Here is a 22,448-nt window from a genome sequence, read left to right as displayed (position 1 = left end):
TAGCTAACTATCTTTCAATTAAATAATATATTGAGTTTAATTAGTGACTCAAAAAATTCTAATTTTGTCCCCCTAATTCAACTTTCTAGAACACTGAACATGCCGGTCAACTAGTTGATATTTTATGAGGTTATGATTAGTACCTTATTACATACTACATTATTATAGTATAAAAGGATTATTTCTACTTGTCAAAATTATGTCACATTGTTGCATGGACTGCAGGCATCACAGTGTCGACTTAATTTATGTTTGTGATGTGGTAAATCGAATAAGTGAACAATTATTTATTGTTTTTGGATGTTTTTTTTCTATTATTTATTCTCTTTAACAATATTTCACAGATTTTCAAATGCGTACAGCTAACAGAATACAGCGAAAGATTTAATTTGTGTGTTCATTACGTACCATATCATTCGGACTTGTTTATATCATTACTTCTAACTTTTGAAATTGTTTTTGTAATTTCATGTGAAGAACAATGAAACAAACAATGCGTGTGTGTTTGTTCATACACACCGCACAGTATATATTTTGGATTGAATGTATGTGTATATTTGTGTAGATGTACGTGTGTATTCCATAAAACGGTACTGTTGTAGGAAAACTTTATATCAACGTCAAGTTAAGACTGACTAGAAAATTCAGAATACGTCTTCATAAAAAGTTTACGATTATACAATACCTCAAAAACTCGGACAAAAATGTATGTTTAAAAAATAAAATTATAAAATTTTGAAATATGACAAACTATGAGCGCATTATTTGTATACACTATATTATGGGTGTAATATAATCTCATGAAAATACGAAGTAGTGATGATATAATAGTGTTATAAATTACCTTTTGCCAATGGTTTCACTGGACGGTTTTGTTTAACGAATAGCTGGTCACCCACTGAATATTCAATATTAAAATATATCGCAGCGGCGTTTAATTCCATTGTGTCAATTATATGTAGATGTATTTGTGATCCAGGGTAAAGGTGTTACAATTTACTTTATTTTTACACCGCATTGATATAATAATTACACATATATATATACTCCAATAGAAGCCTGCTGATAAAGTCATATCCTGCTCGTCTGGGTTAAATAGAGCCAATACTGACTGGTTAGTTTAAGTGAATTTGAAAACAAGTCTGCGATTACAGACTAATCGATTTTATTGTACAAAACATAATTAGTGTTACAATACTACGTAATACGTTCAACCAGAATTTCAAACCAGTTGTTGATATATTTTGAATGAATTCTATGCTCATGACTTGACATGAAAAAATTAAAATATGGATTACTTGGTACATGGAAAGGGGAGTGAGTGTGGTGGAAGAAATTATTATAAAAAATTAAAGTGTACAATATTTCCCGTAACGAGTTATTAATGCGTAAGAGCATTAACCGAAGATCGAGTACGGTCGTCACCGGATAACTGTAATCTTCACAGGAAAGGGTTATTACAACCCTGTTCGGTATTAGCTAGCACCGCTGTCGTTTTATTTTTTATTTTGTGACTAGGTTTTTTTTGCCTACTCCATCGCAATGGACCCTGAGGTCTCTGTGGAATTGTTGTAATCTCTACAAAACGGCGGGTATTTAAAGAGGCGACGGCAATAGTGGCAATCCTGGTGCAAGAACCATGGGTGGACGTGAGGGACGGTAAACCGTTGTCCATAGCTAATGTGCACTATTAATTGTTTTCCGGTAATTAATGTAATGTCTGGGCTCTAATGTTTTTCGAAGGGTTAATTTAATTTTACACCACTGCCGATATGCTCGACTAGGCGCTGCAGTATTCGTGGTGGTTGAGGGTAGGAGAAAAGCTATAGTGGATAGGGAGACCTTATCGACGCTCCCCGATCGAGTTAAAATTAATTAATCTTCCCGTTTGACATAATTCCGACCGTGCAATATATAGGCATTTTATTTGCGCATACATAAATATGTGTATTCGAGCGAGATAAAAATAATAATATAACGAGAAAAAATAACTGCAAATTATTGTTTATTATTATTTATTTATTATATATACATATATTTTTTTTTTTTTTTTGCTAATGACTAACCCTGTTTGGGGAATGAATATAATTTATAATATATCTGTAAACTACCGGAGTATATGTACGTTTGCTTGTTAATATTAAACGTACTGTTGACCTCATTTTTCCCCTAGTTATGTCTCTTCTGGAATTTATGAAACGTTATGGTTATTTATAATGCAAGTTAACTCACACATTTGGGATGTAAAAATTGTTTATTTATCTGGAACAAACAAATTACTTTTAACGCATTAAAAACAAATTAAACAAATTTAGCATTAGTCGCCAAAAATAGTTGGTGACGGTTTTTAAACAATAGTAGCGATTTTGATTTAAAAAAAATGTAAAAAAAAATATTTCATAAAAATAATAATTCTATCATACGATAAGATATAATACATTTTTCTATGGTAATTCCATTGATGACGTTAATTACCTTAAAGAGTATAGTACATAAATACTGGTTTAATTAAAAATAATTAGATTTTTAATTGAGTATGAACTTACAGAATAATATCAACCGCATAACATCCAAATAATACCTAAAATTGTTTTCCAGTGTATAAAATAATATTTATATATAAATAGTCATACTAACTCATATTATTTAATATTTTTATATGTTTATTTTATGGTGATTAACTTGCTTTTTGTTTTACTTGATTTTACGTGAACCAATATTGTGTTATTATTTGAAAAGCAATAACTAAAAACCGGATATAATTGCATTAAAAATATCTTAAAATTGCACTAAAAAGATGCCAAAATTGCAATATAAATATGTTAAAACTGCAATGAAAAATATATTGAAATTATATAGTAAAATCATATCAAATATATTCATTAATTATTTACTTAAATAATATTATGGACATTAATATAATATTTACAAAATATATCATTTTTTTTTAATTAATATTTATAATTATATACATCTCTAAATTATGTTCTTGAAAATTGTTTCTTTTGTTACTTAAAAATATGTGTATATAATGAAAAAATACGTTCAATTTCTACACTTGTTATCGATGCATATTTAAAACAATTTAAAAAAAATTGGTGTTACTTCTAAATTAAAATTTTAATTTCCTCTCATTACCTCAGAGTAAGTTTTAATAGTTTTATATCCTTAATTTTTTTCTAAGACATATTTTAATTTATCTTTAACTATTTTTCTATTGGGACCGGGAATATTTATCAAAATATTTTCAATTTCACTAAATATGTTTAAACTATTAAGTAACTAATTATTTGATTCTTTTAAACTTATAAGTTTTATGAATAACTCAGATAAATATAATTTTAAAAATGCTAAAATACATTTAAATACATTTAAAAATTAACGTCGTAGTTATATTTTTATTTTAAAATTACTTTAGAAATAATAGTTTGTATACTTTATCACGTGAAGTGTACAAAAATTGCAATAATTGCAAAAATTTTAAAATCATTGAAAATTACAAAATATTGCATTTTTAAATTAAATAAGAAGACTGTAACTTATCCGATTCGTATACATATTTGATCAGATTTGATTTACCTGGTATAAATAAAAAGTTGCAATGTCAATTAAATCCGGTTTTTAGTAATAACAAATATTTTAAATTGTTATACATATACTAATAGCTGTAGTTTTATCGCTAAATTTTACCTTAAAGCAAACTTAGCTGAAAACATATTTTAATATGTCTTTATTTTTATTTCGATGAACCTAATACTGTACTTAATACAAAATCACGAAATTTGAATTTAATAGTCTTCGATTAAAACGTTATATATATCAGCTAAGAATTAAAAAAGTTTTTTATTATAAAATAAAAAATAAACGATGAAAGTATCGTAGAATCTTAAGTTGTTTTATATGATAATGGGATGTACCGTATATGATATACGAGTCGAATATATAAGTTAACATCGGTGAAACAGAGCGCATTTATTTATTAAAATATACTTATAGAATTGAACTGTCGTTGCTTGTATATCATTTTGAAATTGTTCGGAAAGTTTATATTAATATTATGGCAATTGTAAAATTAGTTTTTAATAGTTGGCTATAGTGTGTAGTGTTGGAGTTATAATTTGATATCAGCCAAGAGAGTGGTTTTCTTCGGGTAATTACCAAAAATAATAATTTCGAAAATCGTTCAAGATTTTATGTGAAGTACATCAAACAATGTCGATATAGTCACTAATAATTTAATAAACTAACGTTGACATTTTGTCATCAAAACAATATATAACGATACAAATATAATATATATATAAATATACATGTGTTCATTATACCTTTGCAATTTATTTAGTATATTTCTCATATGATGGTATGTTAGTGTTTCTGTTATTAATGACAGCGTGATTCGGCAACTCGTATGATGGTAGTTACCTTATGCATGTAAATCGTCATTAATTATAAATGATAGTGGACGACTAGAAACAACGGGTGCACACGACGTTAATAAAAATGACGAGACAACCGCAAATGAGTATATGATCTTTTGTGTTCGATACCCTCTTTGTTCGTATTTTTATTCCTCCGGTGTGCGTGACCCGCGCGGATCCGGAAAATTACCCAATCAAGTCTAGCGGTCATCGTTAAAGGGACTGCGAACTAAATCCTAAAAGAATGACGCGCGAACAAGAGTGCAGCGCGAGAGGAAAAGCAATAGCGAAAATTGTCAGTCTCCATTTGTTGCCCGTCTTGGCAAATCGCATCGCCTCTACACGTATATTATACGGATGTCAATGACGGAAGTCGTTTGAAGCTTTGCGGTCAGACATACGCTATGGATTTACGTCACTTGTCGGCACAGCGTACACGTAATCACGCACGAACACATTTACACGACTGTACATGCATGTGTGTTGTACTAGTATCAAATTTCTCTTTTCCACTGCTGTATGGTACGTGTAACCTTTTTACAGTAGATTCAATAACGGTGAACTGTTGTTACATAATCACGTGCAGTCTTATTGCGATAACGTATAAACTTGAAGCATATGTGTGTGATAAAAGAAAAATTGCAAAACAGTCGGCGGCGGTAACGGTGAATGTTTGCGCGAAAAAAGCGCATTTCACTGTTTTATCGACGCCAAACAAACACTCGTTTTCTTCCGTATAAGTTTAGGATAGAGACCACTGCAGCATGAATAAAGGGCTATGTGTAATATAGGCATTTGTGTATGAGACATTTTTGAGCTATATACTTGTACTGCTCTTTCAAATCGTATACGCAGCTCTACTACTTTTATTAAAAGCTACCGGTACAATATACATTCCTCACATATTACATACATATATTTATTCTTTCTGATAAGAGGTTTATTTCGATTTTGCTTTATCTCTTATTTTCGTTTTCCTATTTCAATGCACTGGATGCTATATGTTCCATTTGAAATTCTAATTTCACTCTCATCGGACGTCTTGAAACTGAAAACTTGTCCAACCCTCCTCATATTACACTTATTAACGGCTTGAGTACAAACTTTACGCGGCGCTTTGGTTTCGATGTACTGACATATATATATACTATCTGACCCAGCAAACGTTGTATTGCCATTTATAATATTTTTAGTATATATTTTGTAGTATAAAAACTAACCTATTGTAAGTATTTTGGGATGGTGTCTAAATTCTGATTGAAAAAGAAATGGAGTTCTGTGGACGATGACGGCCTATAAAAATTACAAAATGCTAGCCCATTTTTTTAATTTAATGCACTAAATAATTTAATATGTAATTAAATAATTTTTACTTTTAATGACAGTTAAAAAAAAACAGACAATTAAAAAAAAAAAAAACAATACTAATCTTGAAAAACAATCAGCCACTCATGATTTGTATATTGTATGTGTATACATGGAAAAATGCATTCGATAAGAGCATTCTGTAAATCAACGATTGTTCCATTGCCGATATCTAACAATAGTTTTGAAAATGTGTTAGCGGATGGATCTTGAAGCACTTGAACACGCATGTTTACTTTTAGCTATAGTTTTTCAATATTACGCCGCAATGTCGATTATTTCAAGCAAGCGTTGATCTCATGAGTGTACATTGAACTTGGAATTACATGAAAAAATTGAAAAAATTGTTTCTTTGCTCTCTTCGATTTCTCTTAAATTTATTAATATGTAATTTTTTTTTCTTTTTATTTGTAGCTGCATTTGTTTGAAATCTCAAATTAACCCTTTTGCGTCTTGCTGACATTGATAAAATAAAACAATTTTTTCTTTTTAACTTTATTTATATACAAACAATATTATTATTTATTAAAATAAGAATGTGTGATATTTATTATTTTTAATTTCCAAGGATATTAATTAGTCCAATGATTACGCTTATATTATTGGTGTATAATTTATACGTTTGGGGTAGGCCTTAACACATAACCTTGAGGCCATAACCCTTAACACCTAAGGGTTTGATAAATAGTTTAGGAGCTATTCTCAGACCTAAAAAATATACCCAAAAAATTTCATGAATATCGGTTTCGGAAGAGTTCAATAAAATCTGTGACAAGAGAATTTTATAAGTTATATATGTATAGTATACCATAATCCACGTTGTAACAGTCGTGCATAGATTTCCAGATTAGCAGCAGCAGTATTTATGAAAAGTGAGCGTTCGAATTTTTAAAAGTTAACGAATGTACACAGGCGGTGATGTGTACATCAAATATTTTCGGTCGACTATTAAGCTGCTGGGGTGGAAGAGACTCGTATAACATCGTTATAATTATAATTATTATTATCGTCGTTGTCGAACGGAACCACAGTCGGTTAGGGGTAATGTTAAGTAGGTTAGGTGGTAAATGGCAAGTGGCATAATGTAATTCCATCACTATTATCACTATACCATTATCCATGAACATATACGCATAATGCGTTTAGGACATGTATGACACACAATGATGATCCATCGCGAATTTAATTTATAATTAAATTCGCATACTTTACGGAGGCGTTCGTCCGTTGTAAAATAATTCGATCGCACGTTCGCGCATTATCTATTATTCATACAGTTACAACAATAATAATAATTAATATTATAATATGCGTCGTATAATTTATCCTTTGAATCTGTCTTACCTTCTCTCCCCGGCACGATGGTAAACAATTTTTTCTGATGAACCCATGTGGACATATTCTTGAAATACGAATGACAATCGCGGCCCACATATGTATTTATTAGGTACTAAAAAGTAAAAAGTAATATAATATGATCAATATTAATCTATGATGACACGAAAATTCGTCCAAATGTCGAACGTCATAAGCAAAATGTCAAGTGGTATTTACAATAGTATTTATTAATGGCTTCAGTGAATTATAATAATATCCGGGAACAAGAATGTGTGATTTCACAACGGTAGTTTATACCTTCGTATGTTATATGTCCTACGTTTTATTATTGTTTTTTTTTTTAAAATTATTAATCTTCTTGCCCTTAATTTTTAACCGTTTGTTTTATTTTTCGAACGAAACGGAATCAGTTCAAGTCAATGGCTGTTACGGTGACGAACGAATAAATAATCACAAGTCGATGATGATAATTATTAGTATGCTGAACCCATTAAAATTTGTTTTATTAACTAGATGAGTGTTTGAAACCTAACGCTCAGGAGTTTTATGATACGTACTCGGTTGCACTCGTAAACCTGCAAGAAGCTCAGATGACTATTAAATATAAATTACTACCCGGTTGATTAATATATAATACCAGCTGCTTTGACCATGTATTCGTGGAATGGCTATGGGGTTTTTATGTAATATCAACAAAAAAAAAAACACTGGGGTAATGTTACCAACTATGCCGTTATGATGAAATCGTGCATTTACACTTGTGCGTGGATGAATTATAGCGGTCAAATACCAACGAATTGCATAGTCGAAACATAAACGTATTTCGTAAACCACTAATATGTATGACATACATATATTGTATGTATATATAATAACTAGTCACATATTGAGTCATAAAAATGAACTAGCTTATAGAATAATAGAAGAGAAAATTGAAATAAAAAGAAACAAATGATCTCCAATGCTGAACTGTCAGAATTACATAGAATATGTAAGTGTCGTATTTTGTTAACCGGAGACCAGCATTGAATATTATCTGTAAAAATAATTGACGTTTAAAAAATATATTTAACCCTATGAATTGTCTTGGAAAAACAGTGGCGTCACAACAAATTTAGCAGCATTACAATAAAACATTTTAATACTTGTATATACTTGCGATAGGCTTAGACCCGTTGTATTTTGTGTTCAGACATGTTTTCATAAACTTACCGATACTCAACATATACTGTAAAATTGAGCAAAGTGACGGTTCGATCGACACATGTGTTAACACGTCTCAAATCCGATACATTAACGTTAAATAGCTAATAAATGATAATTCGACATTTTTGTGGTACGGACTAACTGTATTTTCCCTGTTATTTTCAGGTGGAATGTAAAAAGGCGCAGCCGAAGGAAGTAATGCTGCCGGCGAATCTGGCGAAAACGCGAGCAGCTGGCCGCGGAACTTACGGTGAGTTTATTGTAATGAAAAAATCAGGCGTGGGCTTGTGCGCGGCCGGTGGTGGATCGCGGGTGTGTCATCACCACCATCATCATCACCGTCTGATCGGTTCGCCGTCCAGATCGACGCACCACCACGGTGTCGTCTCGACGGCCGGCACCGTGATGGGCGGTCCAAGCGGTGGTGGTAGTGTCGGTCTCAGCGGTGGATGCGGCGGTGGCAGCGGCGGTGACGGCGTAGTAAGCGGTGGTGGTGGTGCCATCATAACAGCGCATCATCACGTGGCCTCGCCGGCCTCGGCTATCGGTGGCTACCGTTTCACGCCGTACCCGCTGCCTCAGCAGTCCGCAGTGGCCGCGGCAGCAGCTGCCGCCGCGGTTGCTGCCGGCCAACAGCACCACCACCACCTGCTACACCACCACCACCAGCAGCAACAGCAACACCACCACCACCAGCAGCAGGCACAGCACCACAACCACCATCAGCACCATCAGCCGGCGGCCGCCGCACTCGTGCAGTTGCCCATGATCGGCGCCATGCATCAGGCGGCCGCGTGCAAACGCTTGCTGGCCGCCGCTGCCGCGGGCGTCCGGCTGCCGGTCAACCCGCAGCCGCAGCCTCCCCAGCCGCCGACGCCGCAGACAGTCGCGTTTAATTTGCCCGACGGGCTCGCGTTCGCCGTCCAAGCCATACCCGGTGCTGCCGACATGTCCGCCCTCTATCAGACTGCCGCCTTACCGTTAACGTTTTAAACTCCTTCCGCCCCCCATCGTAATCCTCGACCACTACGTGCCGATCGCGCAGAATCGTCATCCTGACCGCGACCACAATAATACCATAACCATATCGTAGTCTATAACGCGCCTTTACCCTCACTCCCACCTCACTCCCTCACTTCCCGTCCACGAACTTCGAAATCTACTTTCCTCTCTTTTACCCGTTATCCCATCCGTAGCATATCGAATTTATACATATTTATCTTTATCATTATTATTATTAATATTATTTTTTTTGTACATCAAATTAGACTGACGATGATAATTACGAAAACCGTTACCGTTCAATTATCATACTTTGTTTAATATTCTGTCACTATCCTCGTACACGTTATCCAATAATAATAAATAATCATACTCGCTTTCTCACTAATTTCGTTTCGTCACGTTTCAATTTTATCTTCTAACACGCTAGTTTTGACAGATCATTTTTTTTTCTGTTCAATTCTTTTCGTGTGCCATAATGTGTAGAAATAAACACGTGTATAAATAGTTTAGTTACAATTTTCACAGTCCACTTTAGAGTAAATTAAAAACAGCATTCGATTATTGTGTACAATAATCTTCTTTTTTGTTCTTCGCGCGCGGGCGTGTATCAAACGTGTAAGTTCAGGAGAGCTTTGGGACTCATATGTAGCGAAAATTCAAAAAAAAAAAAAAATTACTCGTGGCCTATGTTTTACCGATCAAAATGGATATACTAGAACCGTAAGTTAATCATGCCTGATGTGGTCTGCTCTTGGTATTGATTATAATTGTTTTTTTCTTTTTTGCTGTTGTCAATTTACCCAATTCCAGTAGCGTATTTATGTATTTATTATCGTCGTCGAAAACTTGTAAAATTTGTTTATCCATTATATAACAAATAAGAACTTAGAATAGAATAATAAAACCAAAATTAGATTATCATTGTACCTACTTATATCAAATAATACATACATATATAAATATATATATTATATCTGTAGAATAGATCATATTATACATATAAACATTATATTTGAGACGTTTTTTATAAGTATATATCTAAATATTTATAAATATAAAGTTATTGTAAGTTTATTATAATTTTGTAATCACTTAGTCTGTAGTGGTTTGATAACTCGTTTAGCTGCAACTATTTTTTACCATTAATATTTGAATTTCCGTTTATTATCGAAGTATACACATATTAGGTATACAGTAACCATATATTAACCATAAAAAAAATATCATACATTATAGTTTATATTATAGGTTTATAAATTATACCATATATACACAAATATACTATCGATAATTTTATTATTAACGTTTCTATTTAAATACTGAAACATTATATGCATTATATGTATTGATGTCGTAATTAATATAAAATAACTCATCGACATCGCCTTTAATTATATTGCAAGTATAATTTATACATATCACTATGACAAAAACCATATCCTCATAATATATATAAATTAATATCACTCAACTTTATTGCGAATCGAGTCATATATAATTATTATTTAAAATTCAATATCTTTATACAACCAACCTAACTTAACCTATTTTATCGAAATATCACGAATCTGTTCATCATTCCGTATTAAAATTACTTTATTAAAATTGTCCATGAGTTATTATCATTGGACTTAAATATTTACTGAAATATAGTTTTTTCGATAAGTTCTCAGACAAAATAATTCAATATCTTTCGTATTGACTGTTTAAAAATAAATTAAAAGTATTATAATAATTATATATAAAAAAAGATTTTATAAGACTGGAAAATAAATATTAAAAAATTCATAATTTATGAATAAAGTTCATAAATGTTATGATAGATACTTTTACACTCATATCGTTATACCACCATGTATATGTTATTGTTATTGTTTGATTATTTTTAAAAATTAATTCAACTATTAAATTGAATTCCATATGAAATGTCTTTTCAAGTCCCCTATTTGAGATTTATATTTATTTTACCGATTTTATAAATATACATATTGTACATATACATATTGAGAATAAGTGAAAAAAATATTGCAGGTTAGGGAATTTTTCGAAAATACGAAACTTTTTATAATTTGAAGATTTAGCGGCTTTAGATACTCCCCAATTTTCGTTGAAAAATACCACCACTCTAGTAGGTACCTATTGGCCTTTTTTTTTTTTTTATATATAACGTGATTTTTATTAAAAAAAAAAAAAATAAATAAAAAAGGATAAAAAATCTCGCCTAACGGACCAAACAGTTTGATGGGATTTTTTCATCATATTGTCCGACATTAATCGGCTTATGCTCTCCAAGGCATTATAAGCTCTTGCCAAAGTTCCGATCAATATTCTTTAGACGCTTTAAAAAATACTATATTGTCCCCTTCTTCATAACACCCAACGCAATAGATCGGGATGGATGTGATAGTTTCGCTCCACTGACAGCTCTACGCGGTGCATCCAAACCATTAGTTTAGAGAGATTTCATAACGACCGCAAAACTAAAAAAAAAAAGAGAAAAAACAAAATAAAAAAACGAAAGATTTATTTTTTATTACTTTGAGTACCAAAGTATATATTATATTATACTGCATATACAATGCGTACAAAATCAATAAAGTATTTTTTTCTCTCTTTTTTTACTGAAACGAGTGAATTAGATATTAAACTAAAACGGTATAGTAATGACTGAGAGAAATATAAAAACATATTAAAAAAATGACAAGGCTCCTAGGATTTTTAAACTTGAAATCAATTTACCATTTCTTTCGAAATAAACGATTTTGAGTGAAAAAGGTTAGTTGAATCAATTTATATTTCTAAAGATGATTGATGTGGTAATAGACCTAATATATTAATAAGATAGATGGAACTTTTAATGTTCTAACTTTTTTTTAAAAAAAAAGCATTCAAAATTTAATAAAATTTAAAATTTAAAATACCTGCAAACAACACGTTTTTTTAATAAAATAATTCAAAACTAAAAATGTCTCTAATTAAATAACTAATATTGTTTAAAGTAAATTCGTTGAAGTATCTGATTTTGGTTAAATTTAATTTTGTAATGCTTTTAAATAAATCATTTTTTCTACTTTCAGTAATTAATTTTTTGGCTACAAAGAAACTTATATGAAAAATAGCGGATTTTCGGGATATTTATCGTTTTGTCAAAATTTAATATTTAAACTCTTATAATTTTTTTTGTGTTTTTTGAAGTTACGATAAATTAATTTTCTTTATTCAATAGTAGGTTTGTATAGACTTTCTGTCAAACCAAAATTATTATATCGACATCTTCGAAAAAGTGTTTAGAAAACATTAAACCTCAATTTTCTACAAATAGTTTATAAAATATCTATATAAAATCACTTGATCTACACTCAAAAGACAATATAAATATATTGTGAAAATTGGATAACTGTCGGAAACCGGTATGCCATAAATTTAGGTGTATTTTTAAAGGTTTTTTTTCAGGTTTTGCAATGACTATGCACTATTGGAAAATTTGTAAAATGGCCCTCGTAATTAAAAACTAAAACCAACTTCTTATATTTCACTTTGTACTAGATAGCAACTAGAGTTCTCCTTCAGGTTGAAATCGTATACAAATGTATATATCATAATAAAAATAAATACATTTCTTAATACCTAAAATACCTTTTATTGAGAATTTGAAAATAATCACATGATTAACAGGTTTTAGTTATTATGAAACCTATAGGGTTACATTATATTGTATTAGATTGAAAATGGTTCTTCCGGATTAGATTGATGTTTATTCGATATTTGAAGTGTATTACCTCGTCTATTACTTATATTGTTGTGTTTAGATAGTGTTATTGATTATTGTAATGCATCCCAATTTAAACAAGCTGAATTGGAAACTTTGATGGTTTGAATTCAATTGTATCTTAGTTACCAACACAATATACATTGAAACGTGTCCATACGACCTTCGAAGCGGGTCATACACTAAAATATTATTACACGTACCTTTAGTTGTCTTCCAATTTTTTTTTTTTAATTTTTTAATTTTTAACTTCGGAATACTTCCTACCTTTATTTTTTAGATACTATACTTATGATGTTTTTTGTTCTTCGTTGAACATTAGCCTTAGGATTTTTTTTTCGGCCTTTTTTTTATTTTATTATTCTTCAACGTTTAGTTTAAATTAATTAATTTTATATATATATATATATATATATATAACATATAGTCATATAGTTTAGATTAGTCCTGAAAGCTCTCGCTCGGGTGAATTTTTTTCGGATTTCGAACATTATGACTACTAACCGCGTGTTCCCTCCATTATCCGTCCCAGAAAATGTCATCGTGAAATTGAACATTTTAAATGCACACGTTTAAATGGATGAACGATATGGAACGTATGGATGAAATGAGTCATTCTGTTCTTTAAAATAATAATTTTGTATTTATAATTTGTGTAATGTTTAAATCAATATATGACTTTTTATTGTGTGACAATATTAATATGTGGTTTTTTTTTTTAGATTTTATGTGGCCATTGGGGACCTTGCCTGACGGTGAGTACAATCATTATTTTAAATAAACGTACAAAACAAAACAAATGTGTATACGGTTTTTCACACCACAGTCTTGTGCGTTGTATTATCGTTGTTATTGTTATTATTATTACTATTATTATTACTGTCTACTTTTTATACCTGAATATTATTAATTGAATAAAGTTTAACGGGGCTGTCCGATTTCGGTGTCATTAGTAACATATCACGTCAAGGCTGATGTGTAACGTCGTTACAAAATAATAAACATTACCTCTCCGCTGTGTGCTTTTCCGAAGGCACGGGCCCAGGCATACAATAGAGACCCTAGGCAGAGGACTGATTGGTCGGATGGCAATGGTGATCCGGGGGTCGTGAGGGAGCAGCAGGACGCAGAAAAGGAGTGGGTGTTCAGACAATGACAAATGGTCTTCCCCGACACCACCTCTGCCGTTTCTCTACCGCACGAGGGTAGTAAAATCGAGGGTGAACAGTCGGGGAGCTGACTGACACTCACTGCTGGGTGCGCATAACAAATTGTTCTAAGACACGACTAATTCCTTTATCATGTCCGGCATTTCCGTCGTCACCGTTCTCATTAATTCGTTCAATATGTATCGTCAAAACGTTTCATTTTAATCATAATAATATACGTAACCAAAATCATATTAATTTTATGTGCTGCACATTACAGTAGTGCGATAAAGTATTTTTTTTTCTCATTTTTATTCTTTACCCTCGATAAAACTTTATCGAAAATTCCATTGTCATATTGTCGTGATCATATCGGTGGGAAAAATTGTTTATTCGTATGTATTTTTATAATTATTATTATTATCCAGTCTTTTGTTTCAGAGGGAAAAACGAATAAAAATATACATACATACATACATAAAATGTTTTTATCCGGAGCCATTTTTAATTACGGATAATAACTGTGTCAGTCACTAGCTCATTTTTTTTTTTTTAAGCCCCTTGTCACTCCAAAGTACTAGAAAGGATATGGAAGCTTTTCTGGTGCCCGACAAATGGATTCGTGTACGTCCAAACAGTCATCGCGACAGTGCCAAGACAGATGATCGTCCCCTTGAGCCGCACTTCAGGTTCTTGTACATTTTGTCTCGGTATAGTGGCAAACAGCAAATGGCAGAAGAGGGGAAAGGAAAGAAAAAAAAACATTTGACATTCATCCCTCTTTTTATCCTAAATTTCCTCTCATTTCGAGGAAGACGAGATCTGAGGGACGACGAATCACCATAATGAATTCGTGATATCAATCTTCGGTACAAAATACTAAAGAGACGGTTTACCGGGTAGAGGAGTAGGGTTAGTCCCCGCACTTTGAGCACATTCATCGGCAACCGACGAAATCGCGCGAAAACCATTATTTATGTGCACATTGCTCTTTCTCTTCATAGTTATTTGCATCTATGTTTCGAACATGAAATTTTAAATAACGGAATTGACATGCACCGCGTAAGTTTGCCAAAATTCCATCTTTCGGATTTCGGATGTAGAAATTCATTGTCGAGATTGCATTTCGTGAAGATGGGGTGAAAGGAGGAGAAAAAAACCGAAAACAATAAACACTTGTAATCAAGTCAATGATCAATAAATAATAACCATATTTGTATTTAATCGCTAAAAGGTGGTCATGTTTTAAGTATGACGATAAACAAACATCCTATCCATTTGAAACTATGTTGATTTGAAGCGATTAAATCGTTAATAACAACACACACTGTATGCTAAACAAAAAAATATTAGTAGTTGGTAGTATCGATGTTTACATCAAATTTCAGTTCTATTGTCACTAAGAATAACTATCCATAAATATAATAAAATTGCATTAGTCATTTGTCGTACCACAATTTCTGTAAATAACAATTGTATAAATTATAATGTTCGTTAATTTGATTTGTGTTCAGATTTCTTTTTAATTATTATAAATCATTTAAAACAAAGAACTAAGCTTGGTACGAATTACAGTTTGATATTTATATTTTTTTCTGATTTTATTATTATTATAATTATTCATATTGTACTGTTTCATATTGTGATTTATATTTTTTTACAAAAATCCGCTTATTATAATTAAAAATATTACAGTCCGACAGTTTTTATAACGAAATACAATTAAAAAATGTGCTATTAATATTTCATTTAAATGTTAGATGAAGAAGGAGAAGTTATTATAGTCGTCAAACGTATTACATTATTACATTTTTGAGGTTTTACGCGGGCAGAACAAAAAGACAATTATTTATCCGACAAGTCTTATGACCAATATTATATTTCAATTTATACAAATAATAATTCAAACGGTATAGCTTCGCCTCGGTATAATTGTATTATAACGAGCTTTATTACGATACGAACCGTAACGTTTGGAAATAATTAACTCGCGTGTTCACGTGCACAATATGTTTATATAAATTTAATATAATATTATCAATCTACTACGAGTATACGAGTACCTTCCTATTCGGCCAACAGTTATATTTTTAAATCCGAATACAAGACATCAAAATTAGGCTCCTGTGAAAATTTAATTTAATTAAAACGATGGTCGCAGAAAATCAAGGACAGTTTTAATAAAATAATATTTTTTTTCACGTTTGAGCGAAACCGATTAGATCGATGTGAACATCCTGGAGAAAAAAATACGACCATCAAGACATTATGTGCATCAAGTCACCCTTGCCGTTAAATCCTATACCTCCATGACTATATTTCACATGACAGAAATGACTTGGGGTGAGTTTAGGCATCAACCCATATCCAATATCAGCCGAAATCGGTGGTATCGGATATCTGAGTTTCTTCAATCCATATTCGACCGGTATTTCGAAGAAAAACTTAAAATCGGTTATCCGACCCTTTTGAAACTATAAAATATTGCATTTATAAAAATTATCGACTTTAGATTGTTTAAATAAATAATTTGGGTTTTTTTTAAAACCAAATTTCGTGAAAATGTAGAATATGGTGCATTTTATTTTTAAATTTTACTGTACGATTTTTTATTAAAAGTGTTATATATTTATAAAAATGAAAATGAGGTTATTAATATCTTGATTTGATTAATTTTATTTCGTATAAATTCAGTCACCGCAGAATTAGCGAATTATCTGATCATTCTGATCACGCGCCAATACTACCAACTCGTAGAGTATACCGCTGTGGTTCGCGAAACCCTTATGTTCCTAAAAAAAATTACGATGCCCCGAACATCAGGAATTTATTTTCGAGTCAACAATAATTATTTTTCTATTAAGAAAAATACACAGCCCCAAATTGAATTTTTTAAAAGCTCAAAATTTATCATTTGCTATGGAAACTGGTCATTTTACCTTGTACTGATAAATTCACTTTTTAATTTTGCGAAAGTACATAATGAAGTCGGAATAATCACATTTTATCGGAAGTCTGAGTTGTAAATCAAATTAATATTCTTAAAACGTAAAATTCATTACGTAACTCAAGTAACCATGCATTTCCTCGTTAACTAAGAAATATAATATTAATATTAAAATGTAATCAGTTCAGATATGCCCACGGTTCCACGGAGCTCCTAGACTTCTCTCGTGGATCTTTAGGGCTCCTCGAAGCACGGTTCAAGAACCGGTAGCGTAATACAACCCGCTAACCACGGTATAACTGGTAGCCACTGACTCGGGCGCATGTAACCCAAGTCAGTGGTTATATTTCATAATACGTACGCGTTACGATATTGCGATGTGGTTCGCAAGGTCGGGGCCCGTGACCCGGGTTATAACTCCATTGCGTTCGTAACCGTTGCTGGTCGCGCGATCGATGTACCATCGGGCATCGGTAGATTACGGTCCGCGAGATTGCATTTTCCGTGCGCGCAAATTTACTGTTCTTCCATTTTTTACGTGCCATCGCCGCAGCCATCGTTAGTTATAATTATTATTACCACTATCATCGTTATCGTTCTTCGGTACTATTGTTAACCGTAACCGTTTTACCAGCGTGTTCACTAATCGCCTCATTTCGTATGTTGCAGGTTTTCCGGCAGCTGCGTACGCAGCGTACGCCTCTAGCCGAGGTTTTTCGGGTTACCCTAGTTTCGGACTCTCGTATCCAGCAGGTAATAACCACGCACAGGTCACTGTGCTCCCTTTTCCCGCACTGCTTGACCATCACCACAACCATCACAACACCCATCCTTTCTATATGCATGCCATGCCTCTGTGAACATAATTATTATTATTAAATAACATTATTATACTATTATTATTATTACTATTATTATTATTATTATTATTATTATTATTATTATTATTATTACAATTATTATTATTATTATTATTATTATTATTATTATTATTATTATTATTAACACCGGTGCTCCGGGTCGAATTCGCATTCCCCAAAGCGTTCCGAGTGCTCGTACCGTCGCAGTCTTCGTACTTTTGTGTTGTCCCTGTGTGCATTTTTCGGTTTTCATCGATCGTAGCACCTCGAATGGCCGAGTGATATCTCTTGCGCATCACTTTTTGGTGCGTATTTGTGTTTACAGAATATTAACCTTTGCGCGCGCGCGCGTGTGTGTGTGTGTGTGTGTGTGTGTGTGTGTGAGTTTGTGTTTATTTGATATTTTTGACCTTAGTGAATATTTATTACGTACCCGTCGCCAATATTCTGTTTTATAATCGTCCAAGTTTATCCGTCATCGTTATTGCTTTTATTTTTTTTTTAAAAAAAAAAAAAAAATTTTCAACACTCACCAAATATCAAAGTGTCATACGCGTTTTGCGAAAATTCGGCCCAGACATTCGGGTGGCATTGCTCTTTATAAAACTTATATTTATGTATGTATACATATATGTATATTTATGTATATGCATGTATGTATATTTATGAATACATAAGAAAATACATGCAGAAAATGTATCATTTAAATATTTTACTATTATGTGTCTATGCGCTTACTTATTTTCATTATTATTATTATTATTATTATTTTTTTTTTATTGTAACAACAATAATTTATCTTATGCGTTTTAAATCAGCTACTGCTAACATTGTGTGTATGTGTATTTAATGAATACGTACACATTTTGAGTCGTTCGTAATACGCCTCGCTTCGGTCTGTTGTTTTTTTCTACCTAGTGAAAGTGGCTTATTATTTTATTTTATGGATCAAACCTAGAAATATATTAATCAATTTTATTTTCGCATAACTTCAAAATCGTTTATTTTTTCCGTTTTTTACCATGACAATATAATATATTATCTTTTCGGTAAAAAAAAAAAAAAATAAATAAGTCACTGTCGGTTTTACTATCAACAGTTAAATAAAATCGCGACTGTGACAAGTCGATGATTATAATAATACGACACAGACAATACCCGTTGTCTACATTGACACTATTTTTATTTTATTTTTTTAATTTTACGCGAGTTGAATAAATTCTAGTGTTTTTACTAATAGTGACCGGTTAGGTTAGAATATGTTCCGGTAGTTAATTACAATTATTTGAATTTGTATTAGATTAGGTTTATATTTATATAATACATAATATACGATATTAATCGACGTACGTTTCTCGATTCAGAATAATAATTATTTATCGTCGACTTATAGTTATAGTCAATAATTAGCTATGATGTTTTTATTAGGATAATGAATTATGATGATGTTTAACGATCAAACTTAGACGTAGTAACGTATTATATTAATAATATAGGGACGAGTGTAATTTTTTACTGTTATTGAAATGATTATTGAATACGATGTTCATCGCCACGATGGGATTTCTTTTCACAATTTTATTATTATTACTATTATTAATATTTGCTTCGTTTTCTTTACACATTGTTTTTTTTTTTCGTTTTTTCTACTTTATGATGTACCTTTTTTCTTTCTTCAAATGTATAACAAAACAAAGTTCACGGCCGTTCGCCTATTTAATATTGGTTTAACATAAATGTCACGACTAAAATAATTAATCAAAAATTCTGTGATAAATCGCCATCGTTTGTACATTATTTGCGTGTATTATAATTGATCTTTTACTTTTATTCGGTTATGGAATTTTTTTTTTTTTAAATAATTATATTTATATATATATAACATGAATATATATTATGTATATTATATAAATCATTCTTTTCGTCTACTACAAATATTTGTTATCGCGTTGAACGTCCGCTGTTAACGTTTGTATCACTTCAACAATATGTTATATTATGTACACTTTTAAGTGCCGTGTCAACTATAAGTTTTTGTTTTAACATTTTGTTTATTTTTCGTTGTCCTTATGTTTTCATTTTTTTTCCATCACGATCGTTTGCAATTCATGTACTATTATAGTGTGTATTCATACGGCAATTTCGTGTTTACAAAATGTTATTATATATTGCTATAAAATGGGTTAGTCAATTAAATAATGTCAATATGATAGTTCACAGTAGCATGGTCCAATGTGTTCCATTACGACAAATTATTATAGAAAGAAAAAAAACAAAAACAAAAATAAAATTCAATAACCAATAGCATGTTATGTTTAATGGAATTGTTACTGTACTTTGGCCCGAGGGTCCGACTAGTCTAATTTTGTCAGAGAAGGTTCCCAGTAAAATTAATTCGTTAGGTGTTTTTTAATGTTAAACTAGGAAATAATTATTAGATTTAAGAAACTATTAAAACACAATATTCAGCAATATGTAATTGTTTATATAAACTAATGATGACCCAGTTACGGGATTTTCGTTGTTAAAAAAAAAAAAATCCTATATACCTTATGTTTGTAATTTAAAAGTTATAATTATTACTGTATTGTAATACTATAAAATAATGATAATTGTTTTTTAACAATGTATAATATGAGCATTTTTATGTCTCGTAATATAAAAACCTATTATGTTACATATTACAATGATTATTCTATCAAATAAATTTAAATAAATTATTGATAATACAAATCACAATGTTTTAATTTATGTAGGAGCAGTATTTTTGATTTACATCGACCAAACATTCTAAATTATATTATCTTTTTTAATTTTTTATATACTTCTATATTTTATTTTGATCATAATTTTATTTTATTTTTTCATCTCTAACACTGTATCTCCAAAGGCTCATCCATTCAAAAAGGGTTTTGCATAATTCATTTTTTTTCTCACAATTCCTGTGCTTAAAAACAATTTGTTTCGATTGACGGCATCTGAAACCAACGACTACCAAACACCCTTACGCCAATTTGCATTATTTTAGTTTTGTATACAGATTCTATGCAAATAATATTGAAACATAATATTATTAGGCTAAGCTACTTAGTTTCTATAGATAGCCTATAATTGTATTTGCCTGATTTTTAAATATCTAAACTAGAATTTCTCATTAGCGTAGAAGACGTACATACGTATACTATGTAAACACAACATAATATTATACCTTCGTTGAATTGACAGTTGTTTTTTATATATTTAAAATTTTTTAGATATTTTCCTGTATTGTTTAAACGTTTCATCAATGATCAAATTTTTGTTTGTTTTTTAACATTTTGTAGGGGTTGCTATTATCGGGACCAGGCCTCGTTGCGGTATTACTCCAGCCCAATGCCATAACGGTAAATCATCAATACATTTTTCCATTTTGTTTATTCCTACGTATACTTATAATGTAATTAGAATGTCAACTATATATATATTTAAAATGTGTACATCATTCCTGCGTAATATGAGAGGTATTGGGGGTAGAGATTAACCCTATAAAGCACTTACCGAAAAATTTAAAGATTAGATTACTGTTTTTAGTGTACACCTGTGTTGTGGGTAAGATATAGTATTATTATAATTAATAATAATAATATTAATTTACGTTAACCCTTAAGCAATTAGAAGTGATAGATATTATTTGTTTAATAATATATTATGCATATATAAAAATAATATCGTCAACGACTTATAGGCGCACTAGAATTTCATACACATATTATTATTATTGTTATTATAACAATATTCTTGTGAAAAACATGTGTAGCTTGTGTAAAAAACTCTATAAAATATTAAAAATCCCATCGTTTTATCAAAACGAAATCCCAAGAACAAAGCGCATAACGCCGGGGACAGTGTCGAGAAATTTCATATTAATAGATATGGATGAGTCTTGGAAATTTTTCATTTGTTTTCTCTTCTTCCTCGTAGGATTTGATCGTATTTATATTTCATCTGCGTTATTATTATTTATTTTTTCCTATTTTTATTTTTATTTCGACTATATTTGATTTTATCAATAACGCCGCTCGTTTTGTAAAACGTAACAGCAGCGATTTTTGGTTTGTACACATTATATCTTATCCCAACCAACCACATTGGGTTGACCCAGTATGTGTCTATATGTAGACGAATACATACATATATGAGAAAAAAACAAAAAGAAGAGTAATACACATATAGATTTTTATCCAACCGACGCTGGTGTGTACTACATATAGAAGAAAAACACAGATGTTTCCTGACGATTTCTACTCCGATAGACACGAGTAAATATTCAATATTAAAATTTATATACAAGTATATACATACATTATATTATTATTATTATTATTATTATTATTATTATTATTATTATTATTA

At 31.0% G+C, this 22,448-nt stretch overlaps 1 protein-coding gene across 7 annotated transcripts in view; it reads left to right on the top strand.

Moving 5' to 3' along the window:
- Positions 1 to 22,448, top strand: part of LOC112683261 (RNA-binding protein Musashi homolog Rbp6) — a 433,196-nt gene that overhangs the window by 393,801 nt on the left and 16,947 nt on the right. For 6 of the 7 annotated variants that reach the window (XM_025554187.1, XM_025554184.1, XM_025554190.1 and 3 more), the window contains 4 exons: positions 8,493 to 8,577; positions 13,824 to 13,856; positions 17,866 to 17,949; positions 21,380 to 21,439. In XM_025554187.1, coding sequence (XP_025409972.1) covers positions 8,493 to 8,577; positions 13,824 to 13,856; positions 17,866 to 17,949; positions 21,380 to 21,439 — 262 coding nt within the window. The remainder of the gene's footprint in view (positions 1 to 8,492; positions 8,578 to 13,823; positions 13,857 to 17,865; positions 17,950 to 21,379; positions 21,440 to 22,448) is intronic. The other variant, XM_025554186.1, reaches the window with a different exon arrangement.

Source organism: Sipha flava, unplaced genomic scaffold (genome assembly GCF_003268045.1).
Source record: "Sipha flava isolate LNK unplaced genomic scaffold, YSA_version1 222_pilon_pilon, whole genome shotgun sequence".
In the NCBI taxonomy this organism is placed as follows: domain Eukaryota; kingdom Metazoa; phylum Arthropoda; class Insecta; order Hemiptera; family Aphididae; genus Sipha; species Sipha flava.
Note: the sequence above shows the minus strand (reverse complement) of the source record. Positions and strands in the feature narration are given on the sequence as shown.